This window comes from Anarrhichthys ocellatus, unplaced genomic scaffold, assembly GCF_004355925.1.
Source record: "Anarrhichthys ocellatus isolate YVR2014 unplaced genomic scaffold, GSC_Weel_1.0 scaffold48, whole genome shotgun sequence".
In the NCBI taxonomy this organism is placed as follows: Eukaryota; Metazoa; Chordata; class Actinopteri; order Perciformes; family Anarhichadidae; genus Anarrhichthys; species Anarrhichthys ocellatus.
In genome coordinates this window covers 2799772-2823814 of record NW_022280078.1, presented here as the reverse complement: position 1 = coordinate 2823814, position 24043 = coordinate 2799772, and the positions used below count along the sequence as shown (strand labels likewise).

At 42.4% G+C, this 24043-nt stretch overlaps 2 protein-coding genes across 3 annotated transcripts in view; both read right to left on the bottom strand.

Moving 5' to 3' along the window:
* Positions 1 to 613: 613 nt before the first annotated feature.
* LOC116395688 (alanine aminotransferase 2-like) lies at positions 614 to 7438 on the bottom strand. Of its 2 annotated transcripts, XM_031869755.1 has the most exons (11): positions 6971 to 7438; positions 5840 to 5929; positions 5615 to 5723; positions 5384 to 5520; positions 4647 to 4890; positions 4493 to 4572; positions 4269 to 4405; positions 3523 to 3694; positions 2560 to 2715; positions 2165 to 2277; positions 614 to 978 (listed from the first exon to the last, which is right to left on the bottom strand). In XM_031869755.1, the coding sequence occupies exons 1-11, from the start codon at positions 7067 to 7069 to the stop codon at positions 888 to 890; spliced, it is 1428 nt and encodes a 475-aa protein (XP_031725615.1). In that variant the 5' UTR covers positions 7070 to 7438; the 3' UTR covers positions 614 to 887. The 2 variants fall into 2 exon arrangements, with proteins under 2 accessions (XP_031725615.1, XP_031725616.1); XM_031869756.1 differs by lacking the exon at positions 5384 to 5520 and having other exon boundaries at positions 6971 to 7058.
* A 1600-nt stretch (positions 7439 to 9038) lies between these two features.
* LOC116395636 (1-phosphatidylinositol 4,5-bisphosphate phosphodiesterase gamma-1-like) overlaps positions 9039 to 24043 on the bottom strand; it is a 21790-nt gene continuing 6785 nt past the window's right edge. The window contains exons 2-32 of the mRNA XM_031869663.1: positions 23716 to 23865; positions 23036 to 23129; positions 20665 to 20712; positions 19641 to 19725; positions 19480 to 19560; positions 18779 to 18813; positions 18312 to 18384; positions 18140 to 18235; positions 17937 to 18055; positions 17457 to 17542; positions 17137 to 17257; positions 16871 to 17039; positions 16612 to 16731; positions 16412 to 16519; positions 16137 to 16321; positions 15673 to 15873; positions 15443 to 15562; positions 15160 to 15343; positions 14974 to 15051; positions 14425 to 14528; positions 14240 to 14336; positions 14077 to 14143; positions 13824 to 13990; positions 13620 to 13716; positions 13296 to 13520; positions 12584 to 12729; positions 12365 to 12479; positions 12107 to 12268; positions 11318 to 11406; positions 11033 to 11217; positions 9039 to 10634 (exon numbers count right to left, since the gene is read on the bottom strand). Coding sequence (XP_031725523.1) covers positions 10574 to 10634; positions 11033 to 11217; positions 11318 to 11406; positions 12107 to 12268; positions 12365 to 12479; positions 12584 to 12729; positions 13296 to 13520; positions 13620 to 13716; positions 13824 to 13990; positions 14077 to 14143; positions 14240 to 14336; positions 14425 to 14528; positions 14974 to 15051; positions 15160 to 15343; positions 15443 to 15562; positions 15673 to 15873; positions 16137 to 16321; positions 16412 to 16519; positions 16612 to 16731; positions 16871 to 17039; positions 17137 to 17257; positions 17457 to 17542; positions 17937 to 18055; positions 18140 to 18235; positions 18312 to 18384; positions 18779 to 18813; positions 19480 to 19560; positions 19641 to 19725; positions 20665 to 20712; positions 23036 to 23129; positions 23716 to 23865 — 3668 coding nt within the window. The 3' untranslated portion in view covers positions 9039 to 10573. The remainder of the gene's footprint in view (positions 10635 to 11032; positions 11218 to 11317; positions 11407 to 12106; positions 12269 to 12364; positions 12480 to 12583; positions 12730 to 13295; positions 13521 to 13619; positions 13717 to 13823; positions 13991 to 14076; positions 14144 to 14239; positions 14337 to 14424; positions 14529 to 14973; positions 15052 to 15159; positions 15344 to 15442; positions 15563 to 15672; positions 15874 to 16136; positions 16322 to 16411; positions 16520 to 16611; positions 16732 to 16870; positions 17040 to 17136; positions 17258 to 17456; positions 17543 to 17936; positions 18056 to 18139; positions 18236 to 18311; positions 18385 to 18778; positions 18814 to 19479; positions 19561 to 19640; positions 19726 to 20664; positions 20713 to 23035; positions 23130 to 23715; positions 23866 to 24043) is intronic.

Genomic DNA, 24043 nt, shown 5'->3' with positions numbered 1-24043 from the left:
CTGTAGAATATGATGTATGCTGGAGATGAAACTACTTTAAGTTCATCCTGCTGACAATACTTACATACTTTTACTGAAGTAAGGTTCTGAATGCAGGACTTTTATTTGAAATATTTTCATAGTGTGGTATTAGTACTAGTCACTACAGTTTCATGAAGCGTCGCAGAGCTACTGTGGCCTTCAGGTAACATAGAAAGGTGAAAGGCGCTCTCTAGGGCCAGTGTTTAGTTTGTCTGTTCTGGGCTTCTGAAGAAACATGGCGATGCAACACGGCGGAGTCTGTGAAGAGGACCCGCTCCCTGTGTAGATATGAAGGGCTCATTTTAGGCTACCACAACCACAATGATTCTTAGTTTCAGGAGATTATACACATAAAGTATTATATTATTTTTCTGCAATAGATGCCCCCGAAATGATACATACTGTCCCTTTAAGTAAATCTGAATACTTTAATACTCTAATATACTGCGTGTTAGTAGGACTACATTTTGTTGTTTGGTTAAATCTTGTGTTTTGTTGTGGATGTGAAGCATTGTAGGCCTTGGGACGCAAGACACATATCAGAAAAATATATTGATAATAAGGTAAAATCAAATGAAATCAAACCTCATGAATACTTCAAAGATCCTTTATTGATTTTGTCTGTTGCACTCCAATTTTTGTTTGTTAGTTAATAAGATGCTAACGGCTGCAGAAGTCTTTGGAAAACTCAAAAAGCGTCATTGGATGGCTTGAATCTTCCGTTTCAAAAGTTATTATTTAGTATCAATATTTATTTTATTCTTTGCAGGATGAGTTATTAATTTTACTGACTGTCAATTTAAAAGATTTGCAAGAGAACCATGCTTTGGTGTTTTTCTCCAAATTCTGTGTCCTTGACACCTCCATCAGGGAAATGTGTCCAGCAGGCGCAGGTGGAAAGAACAAAGTCTTGCCAAGATCTCCTCCAGGGTGGCAGGAGGAGCCAAAACACACAGCCTGTGAGGGAAAGTACCACACAAAACAGAGTATTAACACGTGCACGTGTCAGAAGGTAGACACTACTTAGGTACTTTTAGCACACCAGTCTTGATACACACACACACACAAAGCCAAGTTATTTTGTTTTAAAATGTAATGTCTTAAAATAAGCAGCAAATTGACTCTGTTTTACGTTACATACTGTTTTTCTGAACTTTTGTTTGTTAAAATGCCTTTAGTTGTCCAGCAGCTCTGAATACAGGTGGTAACACTGTTTCACAATTGTAACCTCACCATACGAAAATAGAAACAAAATAAATGAATAAAAAAGATAAAGGTGTGCAAAGGCTCTTTAATAAAAAATATCAAAGGGCTGTCACTTTCCAGAAATCTCTTTCTGTCCTTTGAATTAAAAATGATGCTCACTATAGAAGGAAAATGTGTGTGTGTCTTGAAATATATCAACGTATAATCATCATAATCAAACTTGTAACCTTTAATACGCAGGTAAAGAAAAATTGTGTGCATGGGAAAACAGGATGCCGAGCCGGGTGGTATAAGAAAGGGAACTGTCAGGCCACAATTAGTGGAGCGTCCACTGATGACGGGTATAGAGGAAATCAGAAAATAAAGCACACAGAGGGATGTGATGTATGGCAACCAAGGGATCCGTTAGGAGACGAGAGTCCTGGGCTCCCAGCACATTCACAGACACATTTCCTACAACTCATCTCAGTGAGCGTGTCTGGGGACCAATAAGTTACCAAGCCTGGGGCAGTGAGGGTATAAAATGATGTAAATTTTCATTGTGAAGTCAGTTGATCCTGGAACAACTCGGTTTGCTGTCGGTTTGCTATCTGTGTGATACAAATAAACCTACATGGAGTGAAGAAGATCCAATCTCTCTTGTGTTCTGCGGGGGTTCGTTACTGAGTTCCTGATAGTGAGATCTTGTGGTGTCTCAGCATTAGTCAGATAGCAACAGTTATTAAGTCAGCAGTTATGGAATAGGTTTTAATAATAAGTCATATAATCAACGACGCTGATCATCACAAATCAATCACATTCCAAAAATGTCCTTGTTTACAAGATGTCTACTACTTTCAAACAAAAAATTCAGTGTCCTCTCTTTTCAAAAATGTCCTCACTCTGATGGTCTGAAACTAAAATAACTCCCACTCACACAAGCTGCTGTTTTTCTTACCTAATGTGGTAGTTTGGATCTTTTTGCCCATTCTCACAGCCGGCACCCAAACACACACCTTCCTCCTCCAGTAACCTCTGGCAGTAAAGCACATCTGGCTCCACTCCTAACATCTGAGGTTAAAAACAGTGCCTCATTCAAATTACTGCTAAAATTACAGCTTTTCCATGCTTAATATGGGATCTTATGCACAACACTAGTTAATATTAAATGATGTTTCCTTTTACCAGTGATAACTGTGACTTTAGAAATAAAGAATGAAATAAATCATCAATTGTTTTGCTTTTTTAATCAGTGTATTGCCTGTTTCTTAACACATATTACTTATGTAAACAACATCAGAAAACATTTAAGAATTTAAAGATTTAAAGCATTATTTTGTTGTTTTTACTCACCTTAGCCTCGTTTAACATCTTAGGTGGTAAATTCAGATAGGGATAAAGAGAGACGCCCCCCATCGCTGGTTGGCAGTTCATCCCTGGTAGATCGTTAAGGAACTCACAAGCACGCTGGGCATTCTGGGACAGAGTCCTCTGAGAGTGAAGAATCTCCTTCAATTGAGAAAAAAGGACAAGCTAGGCCTGGGTGGTCCCCTAAAACAACTCCATTGACAGTAACTCAAAGTTGTATTAATTCATATTTAACAACAACTGTATTGAAAGGAGTATTTTAACCCAACAGTACAGAGCGTCTTGGCACCTTTCTGCTCATTTTCCCGCGCAGCTTTACTGACATTCATTGTACAATGGCTGCTCAGCAGCAAACAGACAAAGTTAGTGACTAGCTGGTGAACATATTAAAGCAGCTAAAAGACAGTTGGTGGAGTTGGTGCAAAGTTAACCAGTGAAATGGAAAAATACATTTTGCCAGTTTTAATCCTGTGTCCTTGTGTCAATTGTTCCTCTATCTTATCATATTATTATAATAACCGTATTATAAAAAAAAAAAAAATCTGTATCGGAATATTTTTACATTAAAATCGGAATCAAATTCCTTTCTTTTCTCTTTTATAAAACAGTTTAAAATGTTTGATGACTATTCCGGCCCTCTGGGGTGTTAACAAAAAAGAATCCAATTGAATGAGCCTTTGGGCGCTGGCGGCATGGAGGAAGATCCATGAAGCAACATGTATCTGCATTTACTGCCCCTTGTTAAGGTGACACAGTTTAATAAATATTAATAAAATACCTTTTCCGGTTTTTAAAATAGGGTACAGGACTGGGTACTGTTCCTTTTTTGGCTAACATTAAAGTATAAATATATAGTTATTATTCTGGTGCATTTATGTACAGTATCAAGCAGTTTTTTGTAAGAGACTGTGTTGCCAGTAATTCTTTTTGATGACATGTTTCCCTTACCTGTGAGTATGTTTCATAGGAAGGATCTCCAGGAGTGGGTGGATTGACCATGACCTCAAGAGCAAGCTGTGGTATAACTGCAGGGCTGGAAGGGGCCTGCATATCTTTTAAATGCGTTTTCACTGCTGGGTCCATGTTAATTACCTCCTGATAGCCTCCTCTCAGACCACACCTAAACACATGGATGAGCACAACAAGTACAATGGGTCTACAGTCACCTGACCTCATTGACACCAGGCATTTTGCTTAAGGTAGGGAAAGAATGTCTCAGTTTATGTTGACTTTCTTGGTGTATAGGCCTCACCCAGGCTTCGGTGTTTCCATAATCTTAACCAGTTGATTTGGCTAAACATAACCGTATAATCAGTAACCATGCTGTAGTTCAACTTGCAAGGCATTGTATTCACCTTAATCCACCAAGAGCAAATCTGTCTGTTCCTATCCAAACACGCCTCTGACAGTCAATTTGAGTTCAGCTTGAAAAAACATTCAAAACATTTTTTGGGGATCTATGTATAGCAAAGGCTAGACCCATCGCTGACCCCAACACAGCCAACGTAGTGTCACATCGGCCCAGTCGCCTGGAAAGAATTTGACATTGTGCCTTTGTGCAAACCACAGATATGTTCTTGCAGTGACGTTCAGAGCAAGTGATGTAGTATATCGAGCGACCGCTATTGAAAAGTTACCCATGGAGTACAGTAGAGGGCTTAGCCTGAGCGAGTTAGAACATCAGTGATACTCACTCTCCCATCAAGGCGTTGGATAAAGAGTGGAAAGATATCAACTCCACTGTCTCTGAGTACTCTTTCCCCATGTCAGACAGGACTCTCTTATAGGAAATAAACTCTTTCTCCAGTCCGTACACACTGTCCTGGTACACCTAGAAGGTTCAAGAAGACATTAAAAAAGGGAAGCTTGTTTTTGAACAACTTTTAGATCCCAGTTTCCTCATGTAGCTTGCAATCACCTCATCAGCCAACAAAACGAGGCCCTCGGTTGCGGCAAATCGAATCACTTCCTCTATTGTTTTCCTGTCTTGCACATGACCTATAGAAGGAGAAATAATAGTGAGTATGAGAGTGGGGATATTAGTTAATGTAGCTGCTGTGTGTATAGTTTACCTGTGGGGTTTCCTGGGTTGCTGATGTAAATGGCTCTGGGTTCGCAGAGCTCCCCAGCGTTCTTCAAAGCTAGATGCAGCTCGTCCAGGTCTACAGCCCAGCCTCGGTCCTCCATCAGCTGGTATGGCACCAGAGTCAACCCATTGTCCTCCAGCAGCGCTGGCAGGGTGTGTGGGCAGGGCATCGGGGTCAAAACGCCTGTCTGAGTCTTCCCCTCCCCACTGGCCAGCAGGTGCAAAATCATCTAACAAGAAGAATAAGAATACAATAAGGAACATGCAAAAATGTATGATTTTATTCCACATTGGCGGTACTTTTTTGCATTGAGGATAAGAGTGTTCAGCTTATTTTGTTTACTTTACTTTTTTTTTTCTGTGTCAATTAATATTTAAACGTCTATTCTGACTTTTCATGTAGTGCCATCATTAGATCATAATTGAAATTGATCCAATATCTTTGTTTGACAAAATACCTGCAAAGCTAGCTATATTCCCATCGACCATCTGTATTTTGCATTTACTGCTAATTAGCACATGCTAACACACTAAACTAAGATTGTGAACATGGCAAACATCGGCATATAAGCATTGCCATTGTGAGGATGGTCGCATGCTGACGGTACCATGGCTGTAGACTCAGTTCCTAAGATGATTAATGGACATTTCACTTAAGTAATGGCCAATCCAGTGTGTTACACCGTTACTAATCCTACTCCAAAAAATGTGTTTTCTTTGTACCATCAAAGACTTCTGGGAACCGTTAGAGAAAATTATATCCTCTGGGTGGGAACTCACTCCACCATCTCTCCCCGTGATGAACTCTGCAACACTTTTGAGGACATATGGTATCCCACAGGAGGTCAGAGAGTATGAGCCTGGCATCCACAAAGTAGATAGATCAGTGATTAAAGCAGAGGTGCCAGTCAAAGGGACAAATGTCTTCAACAAACAAATACTATTCATTCTCACCCACACTCCCTCCACGGCAGACCCCCAGAAGCTGCTGTGCCCTCTGCTTGACATCCAGAGGAAGGCTTTCGTCTTTGAGGAGCTCGGGGTAAAAACACACCGCCAAGACCTGGGATGATAGACATTCTCAGTTTGTAGCTGTCACACTGATCCCCTTGAGGGTCAGGAAAGCAGGTACAGCAAGTAGATATACACACACGCGGCGGTAAATTATAAAACACGAACCTGCCGAGCAAATGAGATGGGTGCCATCCCTGCCCTGTGGGGATCCCCTGAACTGACATCAATCACCTGCTGGAAAGGTTTCTGCCCTCCCTGAAAAAAAACAGTCCGGGTTAGTTATAAGGTTGTAAATCAACTCATCATTCTCACATATACTTTATGTTAATTAGTTGATGACTCTTTTTCCACAGTGAATGTGTGACCAAAACTAAATAAATATCGAAGATATCGAAGACACTGGGTCTTCATCCCCTATTTGTAGGCCTCTGCTCGAAAATTGCATTACCATACCTAAAAGACTTCAAATTTGTAACTACAAGGCCTATTTTAACAATTTTGATGCTATAATAAAGGTAACACTTGAGAGATGTGTTCATATGTGAAAATATTATGTATATGTTACTGGTTAATAGTGAATGAAGATGGCACACAGCTCAAATTGAAAAGTTTCAGGTTCGCCTGAAAAACAAGCACTGAAAGCATGAATATCTTTTTTTAATGATGCAGGTATAAGCTAAAAACTCTCCTAAATCATAGCACAACATGTCAGAGGGCTGTATAAAAAGATTTGGCTTTGATAAAGTGAAGCAAACAAAAGTTGTAGAGTTTATTGTGTCAGAGAGGTCGCGGGAGGTCAAGCAGATTTGTCATTTTGGAACCTGTTCCATTATACTTTTATATACTATATAACTATATATTTCACTTGTTTTATCAATAATATTATTCAATCTATCCAAATAGAAGCAGTTTGGCATCATTTTGAGAGCCTGAGGCCTCTCTAAACCCTCTCTGTGTCTGTGAACCATGGATCAATTCTCGTCTAACAATGTAAACAATGTATAGACTCATACAAAAAGAATCCCTCTCAATCATCACAGATGACCCATTAAAAGTGTGGCGGTGTCTGTAGGTCTTTTCACACTGCAACAATAATCCAATAATACAACATGTATAGAATATACGTGTTATGTGCTTTTACATGGAGATGTTGCTACTGAAATGACATGAATTTGTCTTCCGCCACTGCTGATTCAGTTATTCGTTAGAGACACAAACTGCAACCTTTCTCCTGAAAGATAACTTTTCTTTTGATTGAATCAGATTAGTTCAAGGTGTATCGCACCTTTGATTTACCTGTTTAATCTCCTCTCTGATGCGTGCAGCAAGACTCTGCAGTTTCGTCGGGGCTCTGATCCGGAGCACCGTGGGGTTAACCTCCCGCACAGAACTCATCTCTGTCTCACCGATGACGTCTCAATGAGAAGATCGAAGCTCATACAAGGTGGTTTTTTTTGGCGTTAATGAGACAATTCTTTGACTTTACCTGACGACTGGCTCAGTAACTGTTATCTATCTGACTCGTGGTGAGACACCACAGGATCTCACTATTAGGAAATCATTAACGAACACCCAGGTGGGTAGAGAACACAATAGAGATTGGATTTTCTTCAGTTCACGCAGATTTATTTGCATCACAAAGTATACAAGTAAACCGAACTGTCCAGAGTCAACTAACTTCACAATAGCATTGTACATTACTTTATACCTCCATTCTACCCTAATGCTTCCCCCTCTTCGGAGATGTCCTCCTCCTCCTCTGGACTTTCACTTAGACAAGTTACACTGTGTACCTCAGCAAAGTCATAACAGGCATAACTCACATTTGCACACGGCCCCGCTCTGCCCTTAACGCAGGAACAGGAGATTGATATCAAGGTCAACTAAGGTGAGCCACAATCTTAAATTCATTTTCAGCTTTCTGTGTTATTGGATGCAAATAATTGATCACAGCCGCAGGCTTTATGCCAGTACAATGCAGCCCTTTCATATCTGTATTCATATCAGTATACTTCAAATGAACATTACTCATTCTCCTTTTTGAAGTACAGTTTACTGCAATAAGAGTTAAACATTAGTTTAAGGGTTGTTGTCGCTTTTTAAAGATGTAATCTTTCTTTTATTGGACAGCAACTCGGTTTGTGTTTTTAGGTCATTGTAATTTAGATAATGATCATCTGGTATCCTGGCTCAAACTCCTTTTGGTTAACTTTTAACTTTGCTCCTTTTTGGATGTGACAGGTTACCACAGATCAAATACAAAGCCTTAAGGCCATCATCGTCTGTACTTTACTTGAGGATTTCCACTTTATGCAACTGTATACTTCTACTCCACTACATTTGGATTCATATTGTACATTTTTACCGCACTACATGCATCTGTCACCTTTAAATATTAGTTAATGTTCCGATGATTGATACTAAATATATTCACCAAATCCCAGTGTTTCCCACAGGGTCTTTTTAAACTATGGTGGGTGGACACCAGACCTTCTGGGGAGTACGGGTTCATGCTAAACATGAATCAAATTTGCTCTATTGCAGCCAGCTGCAGCATTAAAATGCATCTTGCATGTTACTAGATCAATAATAATAATCTAATATTATAATATATAATGTAACAACTAAAGAGCCCATTTGGCTGCATAGGGAGTACCATTTTTACTTTAAGCACATTTTCTTGATTATAGACTAACATACTTTTGCTTGAGTAAGATTTTGAATTCAGGACTTTCACTTGTAACATTGTGTTTTTTTATATATTTTATATTGTGGTATTAATACACTGGTCTAGTCAGTCTCCCCCCGTCTGTGGCATCTGAGGTGGTAATAGTAAAAGTATAGTAGGTGGTAAAAGTAACAGTATAGTACTTTGAAAACAGTCACGGTATAGCATGTTGAAAAGGGGATAAACTCGTCATATAGCATGTCGAACCAAATCAAAAAATGTATATATATAATGTTAAAAAAAAGTCATGGTAAAGTTGTTTGTAAATATCATGGGATAGTACTTTAAAAAAAGAAACTCATAGTTTGTCGGAAAAATAATTATGGTATAGTATGTTATCTCACAGAAAAGTCTTAAAATGTTCATAGTGTGTCAAAAAAAAAGTCATGAAGTCATCAGATATTCTGTCAGAATAGAGGATGACGGTAATGGTATAGTGTGTCAAAAGTCACTGCAGTAGAATGTCGAAATAAGTCACTAGAAAGTTATATTATATGTGGAAAAATTCATAAAAAGCTCACAGTATAGTAGGTCAGAAGAAAAAGTGATCGTCCTGGTATATTTTTTAAAGTCCTGGTATAGTAAGTCCTACACATTTCAAAGACATTGCAGACAGGAGTACATTAAAGAGCTTTATTAAATGTCAACAGCATTTGAATACAGAGTCATTATAGTAGACAGTTGGCATAGGTACGGAGAGATCTCAATCAAACAATGGCTAGAGGCCAACAAGACCAGTTTGCATAGAAGTCCCCACTGCAGCATGGGGGGGTGGGGGGGTTTGTGTCTATGGTGACATTTAAAGGGACAGTATCGTTAATCTGAAGTCTATTATCATTCTCCTAGTATCATCTTTCATCTAGTAAAACAAGATCTCCACTGGTTTCATAAATAACAGAAGTTATATACAATGTGACGTTAGACAGGAGAATAGATATGAAGCCGTTTATTGCAGATCCAGCACCAGTTGAGTCCCATCTGTTGATAAGAGCCAGATGTTGGGAACTGATCGTGGTTCAGGTTTTCATTCATAGCCCCTGTTTGTCTCGAGCCTCTTTAGTGTAGGTAGTTTATTTAGAGCCCTTTGAAGAGGTTTTATTCCATACAGGTCATCCCGTTTGTGCTCTCTTGGTAGAACAGGAATGACTGACCGCAGGTTGAGAGGGGCTCCCGTCACGTGGACCCCCCATCAAAAAAACATTTGGTTTTGATTAAGACTAGAACTAGTCCAAAAATCCCTTTTTAAACCCATTTCATGAGTAGTGGTCTGAGCCAAACGAGTGGATTTGTTGGTAGTTTTTTCATAAAGGGTCACTATTCCAGTTGTAGAGTTTTCTTTTACTTAGTCACAAAGCGTAATATCAAAGGCACACATACATGTTCACTTTAATTCCATCCGTTTGTTTCCTGAGTTTTTCTCTTCAAGACCAAAACGCAGTAAGAGCGAACTTTAAACTTCAGTTCAGTTTTAAGAGGGACCGATTGAAATGACTGGATCAGGAATCTGAAACTATTTTAATAACCAACAATTCAGTACATTTATATCCTTGTAGTTATATTTTGCTTTCCCAGGTAAAGAAAGCAATATTTAAGTCGAGCCTGATGTTAACTTTCTCATAAAACAATGATCCCAGTCACTGGGAGACGAGACTGCTATCTGTCTGGTGCTCGCTATCGCTATCAAGACATAGTTATACCAGCCAGGTCTCATCATCTGATCACAGGTCAACAAGACTGGTTTTGTTTGACAGCATTAATCTGTTGTTGACAGAATGTACTGAAATTGACTTTATATTGTCGTGGCAGTAGTGTCTGAAACTTAAAATGATTAATAATGCCCTGATTTTTATTTCCAAAAGCTCACGGTGGCAACTTCAAATAGATTATTTCTGATCAACCGTCCCAAACCCAAGAAAGGTTGCAGGTTGACTTTCTGAGCTGTGATACTTCATCTCTCCTGTCTGTATTGTTTCCATGAAAACATCAGAAGAAAGCCATTTCACTCTTGGTGCGATTCAGCACTAATCCATGATTGTTTACATAGCTTAGTTGTGTGCGGTTTTATTCTTAGTCCATGAGATGCTTCTGTTTGTCATTGTTTATAGTCCACTTATGAATGGGTTGAAGTCGCTGTACAGTGCCTGTGTAGCGCTCTCTGGTGGATCAGAGAATTAGCTGCGCTTTGCTGCCACCTGCTGCCTCAGTTTCTCCCTTCTCTTCTTCTCCATCAGCCTGGTAAAGCAAAAAGCAAAACCATTGTGTGTAATACAATGTCATCCCAAGCCTTCATTTGTGAACATGTCAGTCTGCAGATGAGAAAATTCTTCGTTGTCTAGATTCATATGATACTGCATCTTTATACTAGCTTTAAAACTGAGCCTGTGAGATCGTCAACAGGTAAAAGAAAGTTGATTTAACACAAAATGAGTACATTTAATCCAATAATCACTTCTTTTTCTCTTCGTCATAAAGAGAAGCTTTGAATGTTTAAAAGGGCATTCAGCTCAGCTCTGTAGTTAATATTCAGTTTGCAGCACTAATAATAAAGAACGTACTATAATATATTAGACCGTCTACACACAAGACTTCCTACAGCCTTGTTTCTGGATCTTTCTCCTCCCATCAGTCACCTGTGGTTTCGAGCCTCCACCAGCTCACTCAGTTGGTCCTGAGCTGCTCTGAGCTCCTCCAGACTCTGCTGGTATCCCAGATCCCCGGAGCCCGACCTCTCCAGGAGGGACACCTGGTTGGTCAGCTCGCTGGTTCGATCCCGCAGACGCTGGATGGTCATGTACATGTTCTCATCGTCTTCCTCCTGCAGCCATAGTGAGGAAGAGAGAACAGCAAGACGAGGGTAAGTTATCAGTTATGGACTCTTAAGTAGAATGAACATGTCTCTCTCACAGCAGCGGCACCTTTGCATTGACGATCTCTATGTGGATCAGCAGTGATGCCAACTCCAGCTCTTCACTGTAGCTGTTCTTAAGAGGGACGCTCCTGTAGCCTGACAACACAAATGACAGAACTAATTCAAGTTTAGTGAAATATTTGTCTGGATTAAATTAGGATTGGCAAGAACAATTTGCTAAATCCCACCTCTCAAATGCAGACTGCCCAATCACAGCATCCGACAATTATACTGTGCTCCATAGTCTTGTCATGCAATTTCTTCAGAGGTCTGAAGGAGATGTGGAGCTCTCATTACCTCTGTTGCTAGGTAAGCTTCTGAAGTTATACTGAATGTACACATGCTGCGTTTTAATGATTCTGACAGTGAGTATAGATCTGTAGGCTTTAGCTGCTGAGTCAGTTACACATATTATAGAGCATTCTCTCTGAAATTGCATTTCGAAAAAATTACATATTATTCATTCAGTTAGTGACAGTGTGGGCAATCCAGTAGTTTTAAAATATGTAAATGACTAATACGTCAAAGTTTTGGAACAAGACAGGTTTAGTGAGCGATATAGCTGCTGTTTATGGTTGAACAAGAAGGCCCCCTCTGCAGGGATCCTTTATTTTAACAATCATTTAGAAGTGCTATTTCATTATGTTTTTAAGTACCGTTTTTAAAACCATGACAAAATTAACAAAACCAGACTGGAGTAGAGCCATGCTACTCAGGCCCTGTTCAGAAATGGCCGATGCTATGCTATGATTGGCCGGTCTGTGTTGGAGGGGCGGGACTAAGCCGTTACATTCACCTGTTCGTAGCAGGCGGACAGGATAGGTGGCCTGTGCCAGGAAGTTCGGATCACTGAACATGTCCTCCTCGTAGACGGTGAAGCGCAGAAAGGAGAAGGTGGGGTTGTGGATGTCAAACACAAACTGCTTCTGCACCCACACAGGATTCAGTCCGTTATCAGCTGGGGGGAGGGGTGTCAGGAGGAAGACGTTGAGCTCACATTACAGCGTGAATGTAAATGTGATCCACTGTGACCATGAGACAACAGCCTTCTTACCGACGACGTCTGTCTTGCATTTGCAGCTGTCGTAATCTGCTCCACAGATCTCCACCTCCACGAAGGGACAGATGATGCTGCGGCCATTTTTAGGGAGATGACGGGCTCCCAGCACCTGATCCAGAGACAGTGGAAGAATGTGAAAGGCAGGTATAAGACTGTCTAAACAAAATGATTCTCACTACTAGTTAATACTTGTACTGCTATGATCAATCTGACCTGTAACTGCATGGTGATTGGCTCCACATGTAAGGTGTCCTTGTCGAAGGGGTCGAAGGCATCATCCCTCATGACATCAGGCTGAAGAACGAAGCCACTGGCCCCTCCCAGCATGAACAAGGCCTGGTTCAGCTGCATGGGTTTATCTACACACACATTTCATATGTATTCAACACACCTCTTCTGTCTTACAGCAACATGTGACGGATGATTCTATCAGAAGACCGCAAGGCTGAACCTGATTATCCTCCTCCCCAAAAACGCCTAACCTCACTAAGACCCACTGTGATGGGGTACTATTTGTCAACATGGAAATTGTTTTTCTCTCCCAGATTTTCTACCCTGTTAACAATCAATTCTTATACAATATAATATATTGATCTGTTGTCCCTGGTGGACACTTAATACCAGAGGCTAAATGTGATTATTATGGTTAACTTGCTAATCAGGAGATACTTATTTTTAATATCAGTTATGTGAATAAATGAGTGCTACTTAACTAGCAATTTTCACTGCAATATTGCTTATTTCCTATTCTAATATTACTATTCATATATTTGTATCTGAGATAAGATGATGCAGCCGGTACTTTATTTTCCTCAACATCTGCCGAGCTCTCTTTGTGAAAATAAATGTTTGTCTCTTATAAATTCTATGTGCGCTTGCGTTGACCTCGTCTAAAAGTACACACAAGACATACTTGTACACTGACCTGGTGTCTGGAAATTGAGTGCGACCAGCTGGGAGCCACAGAGCCACATGGGCAGCGGGTCGTAGTTTGACGAGTCCAGCCTCTGTCCTCTGGGATAAACTCTGGAGAGCTGACGGCGATTGTACTGCAGGAAGCGCTTCCCTCTGCTGCGTGTCGCAAACTTCTCTGCCTTTGTCTCTGGGAAGGAGGACATGTCCCGGTAACACGCCCTCTCTGTCCTGATCTCTAGAAGTAGCAGCAAATACAAAAAAAAAAAAACGATTTAAACCCACAACTTATTATAAAGTGAGGCGAGTGAAGAAGAGAGAGCAGTTTGATCCTTACTGTCCTCGTTGAAGGGGACAGGTCTGCAGTAGACCACGAGCTCAGACAGCTCCACCGCTATCTTCTTCCTCCTCTCCATTTGCTTCTCCTCCTGCATCTGTCACATGGAGATAAGCCAATATGAAAAACAATCCCTTTTACATTATGAAAAAGATCTAATAAATGAATCCTGGGATTGATTCTGCATCCTTCGGTGCTACTGACCCGTGCGTCAGCGTTCTGTGTGGCCTCTCTGATCTTGCCCACCCAGACGGTCACGTCCTCCAGACTGTCGGCTGCCACGTCCAGGGTCTGAACCGGGAGAGAGGACAGCTGCTGGGAGTGGATGGTGAACACGTAGGGACGCGCGTTCTTCCCATCCTTATGCACCACTGGACACATGGAGGGAGACAGAGCTTTGAGAGAGGGTAGTTCTTGAGAATTAGATGCTAACCTCTTGTTTGTTGACGGGACTCACCGACATGACAGGTGGGTACGTCAATGAAGCCCTTCAGGAATGTTCCAAGAGGACTATTCTCTGTTGACTGAGACATCAGAATAATATTTAAAAAAACACACGATTGGAAAAGCAAGCTGATCATTTGACATTCTTGCAGCTCCAGCTAAGAATCCCAACTCACCACTTCATCCAGCTCTCTAGTGGGAGAACTGGGAACCTCCTCCACGTAGTTTGCAGGAAACCACAGCTGTTTCTTTCCTCCGTAGTCACCTCGCCACCTAAGGACACGCCACACGGGTTCATGACGAGCGGCTCTTAATGTAAAGGAGGCACAGGGGGGTCACATGTACAATGAGACTTACTCACCAGCTGCCCTCCTGCTTATCCACATTGATGACTAGTGCCTGTTTGGGGAAACAGAGCTCATCTTCCCTCTGAGCTCGATAGTCGTACAGAGCTTTGACCGTACACTGAGAGCATGGAGAGACACATCAGTCTGTCTGCCACAGTGTAGTTTCAGATACAACCACTTGGGGGTGCACATAGAGGCTTTGAGTGTTTCTATTTCTCAAAACATCACTTTTCTCATTTCACTTCCTTTAACTTACCTGAACGCACAGCCATCTAGAGATAGTAAAATGACTAGTACAGTACTGAAGAGAAAAGTTAAGTTATGCTGTGAGATGAAAATCTTCTGTCAGTCCTTACATGGGTACATTGCAAAACCAATATTTCTGTTTTTACAGTACATAGTTGGTGCAGATATTCACTATACTTTTTGTACTTTTACTTCCAACGATTATTTAAAAAAAGTCTACCCATATTACCTTACAGGATAATCAAATGTGCTAATTTACTAAATGATAACGTAGATATGGTAATCATTGAATAACTGTTTAAAGAGATCTCCCTTACCCGTGCTGTGGGCATCTTATTGGCCTCCACATAGAAGTGAGGGCTGCGGACCTCGTACAGAGCCCCGTAGTCGAGCTCCTGAGAAATAAACAAGTAATGGTCACTCTTGCAGTCATAAAATGACATACAGTACATGGAAACCCTGGGTGACAGCGGTAATGTAAACCTGCTGTGTGTCGGACTCACCGTGGTGCCCATGCGGTCCAGAGTGTCCTCGTTGATGGGGTACCGGAGCCTCATCTTGCGGTACAGAGGCTGTTTCTCGTAGTAGCTCACAAGGTCGACGAGGCTCTCGAACTCTGCCGAGCTGCCCAACATGAAGAGACGGCCTTCCTGCTGAATGCGACAGTGTTTGATCTTCCCCTCCGCCCTGCGGAGAGACGGACAAGGAAGAACAACTTGTCACAAAAACAAAGAGACAATGTGAACAGATGAGTCCCCGTTGAGTCAGCGTGCGTTGGTTTTCTACCTGAAGGAGATGGCATAGGAGCTGTTTTCGCTGCGTTTCCGCACCAAGAAAGCTCCGTCTCTGGGGACGCGCATCAGCATGTGTTCAGCCTGAACCCGGGACAGACTGGAGTGGAACCACCTGGAGAACACAACACTATCTATTCACTAACCGAGGAACCTTTTCTCCTCCACCTTCACTCACTTTAAAAAGAGAAAGTGTGACATCTCTGCAGACTTCAAATCACTCACTCTCTGCTCTCGTGTGCGTTGGGCTGAGGTACGGGACTGCCCAGCCTCATCTCGAACTCGTTGCAGCGCAGAGGCGTGTCTCTGTAGTGGCAGATGAGGCGGTAGAGGCTGTCAAACACCAGGTTGTCCGTTAGGTAGAAGCGGGTGCAGCCGGACTCCTGCCGTGAATGGATCCTGCAGTGCTGGACACGACCGGAGCGCCTGGAGAAGGAACATGCGGGGGGGAGTTAGCGCGATGATCTCCAGTCTGTCACAAAACTCTGGAAGGCTGGAGACAAGAACTGGGGAAAACAAACTATTTGAACAAATACTGAGGCTTTTAAATCCCCCCCCCCTTTATGATGAGCACTGGGCTGCTGTACTGCTATGATCTAATTTCTCTAATCTCTTTCCTCCTCTGACAAAGTGCAAAGAGAGGCAGCGGAGATTACTTTCAGTGAGATGTCCCGTTGAGTATCACTGACCAGAACGAGAGGGTGTAGTCCCCGACAAACGTCTCACTCTCCCGGACCAGGAAGGTGCCGTCTTTGGCCCCGCCCTCGCAGTACTCCTGCAGGAGCTTCTCTGCCACCTGTCGACCGTCACGACCTCCGCCCAGCTTCCCGTGGAACCAGCGCTCTGCACAGTGCTGCTCGTTGTTGTTACACTCCTGACCAATTACAGGAAAGCGTAATTGAGTGTCACCTTTACCCGATTAAATACCTTCTTTTTCCTTATTTGAATCTAATCACCTCCCTACCTCTTTTCCTTCGTCGTCCTCCTCTTCATCAGCTGTCTGGTAGTGAGACGTCTCCTCTGAGTAGTAAATCTTATTACTGGTCAGGACGAAATAGTGTGGCGTCCACGTCTGTGAATCACACAAAAACACAAAAACACAACTCCGTAACGCCGCACAACAGGGACTGTATGCTTGATGCGTAAGAACTCGTGCACACGCACATGGTCGATGGGGTCTTCCAGGTAAAGGATGCCGTTCTTCAGCGAGTTGCTGATGTCGTTCTCGGAGTAGCCGGCTGAAGTCACCTCTTCATACAGCGTGCCTTCTACCAGTTTCTTGTGCTGTGACACAGTGATGAAACTTGTTCAACGTGGGAGCATTTTACTGCATGCATGCACCATGTGAACATGTTTTTTTTTTGGAGGTGATGGATCTTGCTCGAGATTGATTTGCAACGTAGGTGTGTGGTGGTCTGCGTACTTTGATGAGGATCTTCCTGCGGAGCTGGTACGGCGAGGGGAGCTCCTCTGCGTTGCTATCGACCGGCTTGGTGAGCAGCAGATCTCCAAACACCTTCTTAAAGTGCGTGGCCATGTTCCTCTGCTGGACCACACTGCAGTGGTCCTCGATGGACAGGATCACAGGATACCTGCACAAACACAACAGCGGGGCGGTGAACCCTTGAGTTTAATCTCCGGAAGACATCTGCACGTTGTTCCATTGTCACCGATGGAGAAGTAGCTTACTCTGATGTGACGAAGGCTTGTTCTTTGATGGTGTGCAGCACATCCAGGAACTTGATCTTGGAGGTTAACGTGTGGCCGTGGTAGATGATTGGCAGGTCGTCGGGTCCGTCCCAGCAGTCCACTGAGATCAGAAAACAGAACATCCGAACAGAGGCGTTTAGCTGTGTGTGAACCTGGACAAGGACCAGACCACAATACAACGCTGCCATTCCATATGTGGCCAGTATTTAAGGAAGTGTTCAATGCATTTGAATGAGCAGCTAAATACCCTAACCACTATATCATTTTCTTGTTAGTTAGAACCAAATGCTGGTTCTTACGTTCAATGCAGCGGCAGCCCATCCTGAGGCAGCGGGCGTAGGCTTCTAGAGATGATTCACTGGAGAACTGGTCCCCTGTCAGGTAGCTGAGAGAACGACAACATGGAAACGAGTCTGAAAGAGCAGCGGGACACCTTTAAACTTTAAATAGAATCAAAACATATTTGGCTGTTTCTTCTTGATTGATAAAAGTGATCAGTTGGTGTTGGATTTTTCTACTTATTTTTTCAGCATTACATTCAATATAAATCTGACGTGTTTAGTTTAAAGGCGGTAAACATGGGAAACAGTTCGTCTTCGCAAAAAGAAAAGAAACCTTATACTCAAGCAGATTTTCCTAAACGTGGAGTGGATAAATCACCATTATTCCCACGAAGCTCCCTTAAATACAATAACATGATCTTCTTCTACAGTACGGGGCCTCCTGAGACGAAGCTATAAACTTTTAGGAACATTTGAGTCTCAGATGTCGAGACCTACGTGTTGTGTGAAGAGGAGATCCAGTACTGAGAGAGCGGCCGTTTCATGTCATCAGCAACGACGGGTGAAAGTCGAGGGTCACACACAGAATTCTCTTTGGAGAACAGGAACGTCAGAAACTGGAAAAATAAAGTCACGTGATCAGACTGTGAGCCAGGAAGATGTCCCCACAGCGTATACTCCAGTTGGCTCCCTAGTTTCACCTCATCAAGTTGCAGCATGGGCTCCGGCTGCAGTCCGCCCCTCATGTACCCCGTGAGGAACTCTCTGACACGACTCAGATCCGACGCCCAGGACTCCTGAGACGAGCCGGATAAACAAGTGAGCACAGAGCAGTTTTTTTTAAAGAGAGCATTTTCTGAATCTGCTCTGTACCTTCTGGTCCATCTGTAGAAACTTCTGGAAGTCGTAGAGGGAGATCTGACAGAGCTCCGGTCTGTCAACATTCCTACAAATACAACGGTTTTCAAGATGTCACTCAGCGGGAGTGAAGGTTAAAGAAAGGTTCAACGAAAATGAGAGAGGAGACACATTCACATAGAAAAGTCTGTCTGGCAGACAACCTTTTTACTCTACCTACGCCAATTCTAAATTATACCAAGTTCATTTCACATTACGTTAAACGTTTCACATCCAAAGAGCAAAAAAAAAAACGAACATTAAAAGGTACCATTAAAATGGCAAAAACACATGGAAATGTTTCACTTTTGTGAAAGCCAAAAGCTCCCTTAAGACACTGATGAATTAAGTGTGTGGACGGGTAGAAGGACAATAGTGGGGGCACGTGAAGACAAGGGAGTGGACACCGAGGAAGAGGAGGTGGTGGAGGTGAAGGGACTCACCGCAGTGGGAAGGAGAGCTCCAGCTGCTCAATAATCTGGGAACAAAAGGGAGGAACCAGGTGACAGACAGGTGAGGGGGAGCCAGGTGAAGCACAAACAGGAAGTGAGCGTGGAGGGGTGGAGTGCAGAAGTACTCAAATACAGTACTGAGGTTGTGACTTTGATGTACAAAAACTTTACTTCTCCATCGTGGGAGAAGTCTATCTGATGGTGGATGTTACTGGCTGTGTGTTTCACATTCAGACTGTAAAATGAACATGAAACAAGATCCTCAAATATTGCTGTCGTCATCCTGTATCTCCAAAATAAAGAGCAGCAAGTTGTTGCAGCTCAATGCCACAATGTAAGAGTTTTAGAGAATGTTTAGAAGAGCATGCACTCTTACAGCTGAGCGGAAAAACCATGTGTCTCCAATTTTGTGATTGTTTTTCATCATTACTTATTAAAAAAGGACCATCTTGGTGGTTTTGCATGTTTTATAATTTTTGCAACAAATCACGTGTACTTTAAAGCCACAGCTAACCATTTTGAAACTAGCATAAAGTGTACATGATTCGTAATTATGGAACTAAACCTCGCAATAACACGAGTATATGGTCCTACTCTCCCATTGTGATACAACTACTTTTAGTAAAGGATTTGAGTACTTCCTCCACGACTGTGGAAGTGCGTACGTGTCCAAACACGAAACCGAGACTCACGGTCTTCTGAGCGTCAAACATTAGCGTTCTGTAGAGCTGTGAGAAGTTGGGGTAGGACAAGTCGCTCCTGGCCTCCACCTCCTTTGTGAACAGGGAGGAGAGTTAGTGTGACACACAAGTCAGAGACATTCGAATGAATCAGACTGATATTGTGCTCTGACCTGCAGCTTGTCTTTGAGAAAGCGCATGTTGGGGACTCTGTAGTTGACCTGAGGCAGCAGAGCTTTCACTTCCTTCACTGTGATGCTGAAAAGAGAGGGACGCTACATTAGAAACATCAAAGAACCAGGAGATGGCGCTGTATGCTTTAAGGCGATAAGGTCGAGGATTCTACATTTTAAATATTAAAACTTCCATTTTCTTCTGAGCACATTCTTGTCCGTGTTGGCTCAAGAGATTAGCCGTTTCCACGATGAAGAGTGAACCTTGAAGCTTGACTTTTAAACCAACAGGGAGTCCTTGACATCTGCAGTTATGATGTAAATCTATGCAACAGCTAATTAAAGGACCTAGTTTGTACCAATTAAAGAGCATATGTAGAAATACGCTGTTGCAGTGTCTTCTGTGGAGTTGCTGATGTCTTTACCTCAACAATCCTATTTCTCTTGGACAAACAGCACATGGATAATCACTTTCACTGATGAACAAAACACATGCGACCATCAGTCATAGAATGAGGAAGAAAGCAAGAGGCAGGTAGAAGAAGACTTCAGGTCAGTGCGCTGAGAGGCTCTTTTGGGCTCAACGACCTCAACCACTGCCGGGTCTGATTCCTCTCTCCGCCCGCTTCCCTCTGTCTAGCTACTGTTACTATTTTCACAGGAGACAGGAAGTTGCTCTCTCCCAGCCCATCGCATCACTTCCTGCTCCTTATCAGGCAGTGGCAGGCTGTTTGTCCTGGAGCGGCTTCCACCCAAACAGAAGCCGGGATTTATTAATGTGAGCGGGAGAGAAACAGACAGAGAAAGTGTGTGTGTGAGAGACATGCGGAGCTTCTGGGTGTGGATGTGCGTGGAGGTTAAGGTCATTGCAGACCCCTAACAGATGTGCGACACGCTCGTTGATGACATCTGGATCTGGTTTCACCTCCACGCGCCACCTGCTGTGACAGACCCATAAGCATCCATCACAGGCTGCTGTGGGAGCTCTGATTGGGTGTTGACGTGTTTGTGGCGAGTCACCCACCTGCCCTCGTGGTTCCTGTCCATGGCCTCGAACTGCTTCCTCAGCCACCTATGGAGGGAGGGATGGAGAGAGAAAACACCACACTGAAAGAGCGACTATTACGAGAATCCCGCTGGAAGTAAAAATAGAAGTCACACACGTTCGCTAAAGAAAATGAGAGTGATCGCTTACAGATTAAATGTTGCACTGCGTTGCTGGAGACTGAAATTTAGATACATTTTGCAAATAAATCAGAATACATATTCTCATTGTGAATGTATTATATTTGATCAAATTTGTAATTACTAAAAAGTGCTAGCAATATGTAACAATATGTCATTGAGCTCAGACGAAGCCTTATTTCTAGCCAGCAAACGCTGAATTTACAGACTGAAATGAAGACTGTCGCAAGATCATTTAATCGGGAATAGCTAGCTCAATAAGCCAACGTTAGCTCCATGAACTGAACTCCGGCAGACGTTTAAAATGAGGATATTATAAAGGTCGTGCTAACAGATCCGAGGCAAAGAGCCAGCATCCTCACCAGCTATAAAAGACATGAAAATTAAGAAGCAGCATTGTTCTTGTACTGCTGTGTAAAGCTATTTAGTCCCAGTATAGCTAGCATGATAACACTGTATGAAGGCTTAGCTTACATATATGTTTGTATATTTTCTTTAATGTTGTATGATTTGGCGACGTCGAGCTGTGAGGTTGCAGATTGCATCCTGTATACTAGAAGGTGACGTAGTCAACGTAGCGTCACCCATTGGTTTGTGAACTACAGTTTTGAAGCTTCGAGTTCGGCGTTTTGGCCATCGCCATCTTGGTTTTTTTGCAACCAGAAGTAACACGAGAGGGTGGAGCCAAGTACAACAGAACGATGACCAAGACATTTTTAGAGGACCAAAATGTTACAATTAACTTTCAAAAATACTTTTCTTCAGGAGAATACTAAACCATGTGCTTATTTAATATAGACTATTATTGAATTACCAGAAAACATGCTATATCGTGATGTATATCGTTACCAGAATAAGAAATGACCTATGTATGGATAGAAGATTTGGGCCACAGCCCTGCTTTATGGTCCATTTTACTCTAAATGGGACAATAATTTACAAAGTGAGCATCATGCTGTATTGAAGAACACTTGAAACTAGCGATGGAGACCATAAACTCACAATGTTTACTGAGGTAATAAAGTACGGGCATTATCTCACTGACTTCCATACAATCTGACTCATGTTTGCAAATCAGAGGAGTGACCCGCTGATGGCCAATAGAAAAAAATGTAAGGCTCTTCCGCGTCACCTTCACTTTTCAGACCTGGAGATCTAGAGCCAGTGTTTGGTTTGTCCCTTCTGGGCTACTGTAGAACAGCAGCATAGCGGAATCTGTGAAGATGACCCGCCCTGTATGAAGAGATAACCTCCGTATTTTAAGGCAACTGAAATGCAATCCTTATTTTCAGGTGATTATACACTAAAGAAAACATACTTGGATATATATCATATTCCAGTTCTGCCAATAGATCTGTGTAATTGCTACACACTGGCCCTTTAAAAGAGTGAAGTCTTCGAGGATGAGGACAAATAGATATTTCCGTACACAAGAACTGAGGAGAATTCAAATTCAAATAGAGCAACAAGTTGACGTTATATAGAGTCTGTATTTGTCAAACCCAATGAAAGCTGTTGAATCTACAGTTAAAGTCTCATAAACAGACGAAATTAGCCATTTCATTTCCTCTGACCATCTCCAAACATATACCGCTCACATTATGTCGACAGACACCTTCTGTTCTCCTGCTCACACCACAGAAGCCATAACTGCCCCCGCACATTCATCTGGAGTAAATATTTTCATCCCAAAACAAATATTTGTCCTCTCCTCCGACCGGTACCTCCCTTTCCCGTTCATGCCGCTACTTCTTTTGATGCAACCAGCTATCACTTAATCACACACACACACACACACACACACACACACACACACACACACACACACACACACACACACAGGGAGGGGTGCTTCATAAACACACAGATTAATAGTTCAGTGATGCAGGTTTATGACTTGCTGATCCATTTCACTCAAAGACATTCACTTTCCAATCATAGAAGATGACAATAACCAGCAAATATTCATGTTTGAGTAGCTGCAACTAGGCATTTGTTTTGCTAAAAGAACTTACTTTGATGAAAGTTGTTGTCAATTCATTTTCCGTTGATGAACTAATGAAATAAGTTGACTAATTGTTTCAGTACTGGGAGCCCTCTACAAACTTTCAAGCCTACCTGAGGTCAGTTTTTACTATCAACAGACGACATATTCAATGGAGTATTCCTTTAAGTCACGACTACAAGCAGCTGAACACATGGACACACACCTGTCTGTCTGCTGTGGTGCGGGAGCTCTCTGTGTGTCTGTCATCAGCCAGTTGAGACCAGTGACCCACATGTTGACCTCCTCTTCACTGAAGGCTGTAAAGACAAAAGAAATAGAAAAGTGTAAAGAATATCTGGCTTTGGTGACTTCCCTAAAGGTTTAGCAGCTAAATATTTATTTAAAAGCTTATTTAAATGTGAATTCAATTTTGTAGGTGTGTTCATTACTTTTTATGAATCATAATCTACTCACCAAACACGGACACATCACCAAAACAAAGTCAACGGGTTATACAGATTATCTGAACCACTTTATTTGGATGTAAAACCAAAAGAACGTGCACCTGAATAATGGTAATAATCTCTCATTCCACACACACGCACACACACACACACACACACACGCACACACAGTTTAGGTTTTAATTGATCATGCTACTGCTCGTTTTTATTGACCCATATCAGGGATGTCACTGTGTTCCATCATCTCACAAATAAGCTTGACTACAATATTACTACTGAGAAAAATGATGGCCATAACAACAAACATGACACCCAATGGGTAATATTTGTCCTTTAAACACACTCTTAAAAAGCACGATCTTTGAAGTGACAGTGAATCAAGCAAAGGTACATTGGGAATCACTTGTGCACACACATACAGTTCTTTAAGCCCACTGACCGGCCACGCTGAGCGTCCTGAGGCGAAACTCCAGGCCGTAGAGCACGATGAAGCAGTGGGCGGTGTCAAGCTTACGGGCCTCCTCCGGGTAGCGCTCAAAGTCACGGGAGCCCTTCCCCAACCGCAGCTCCCGGATCTCTCGTATGTCCACTGGAGGAGGGAGGAAGGAAGGAAGGAAGGAAGGAAGGATAGAGTTGCATGAACACAAATATGCACACAACCATGAATCACAGTTTGGCACCTTGTTCGTTTCCCTGCCAAACACACAGAGATCTGCTGCCGTGTGTGTGTGTGTGTGTGTGTGTGTGTGTGTGTGTGTGTGTGTGTG

Bases quoted from the DNA above. Each gene is read 5' to 3' on its own strand.
- LOC116395688 (XM_031869755.1), bottom strand. From the start codon at position 7,069: ATGAGTTCTGTGCGGGAGGTTAACCCCACGGTGCTCCGGATCAGAGCC. The intron at 4,406-4,492 runs GTGATTGCAAGC...TGAACCTTCTAG, and splicing joins TCGTTTTGTTGGCTGATGAG to GTGTACCAGGACAGTGTGTA. The intron at 2,278-2,559 runs GTGAGTAAAAAC...TTTTAACCTCAG, and splicing joins AGATGTTAAACGAGGCTAAG to ATGTTAGGAGTGGAGCCAGA.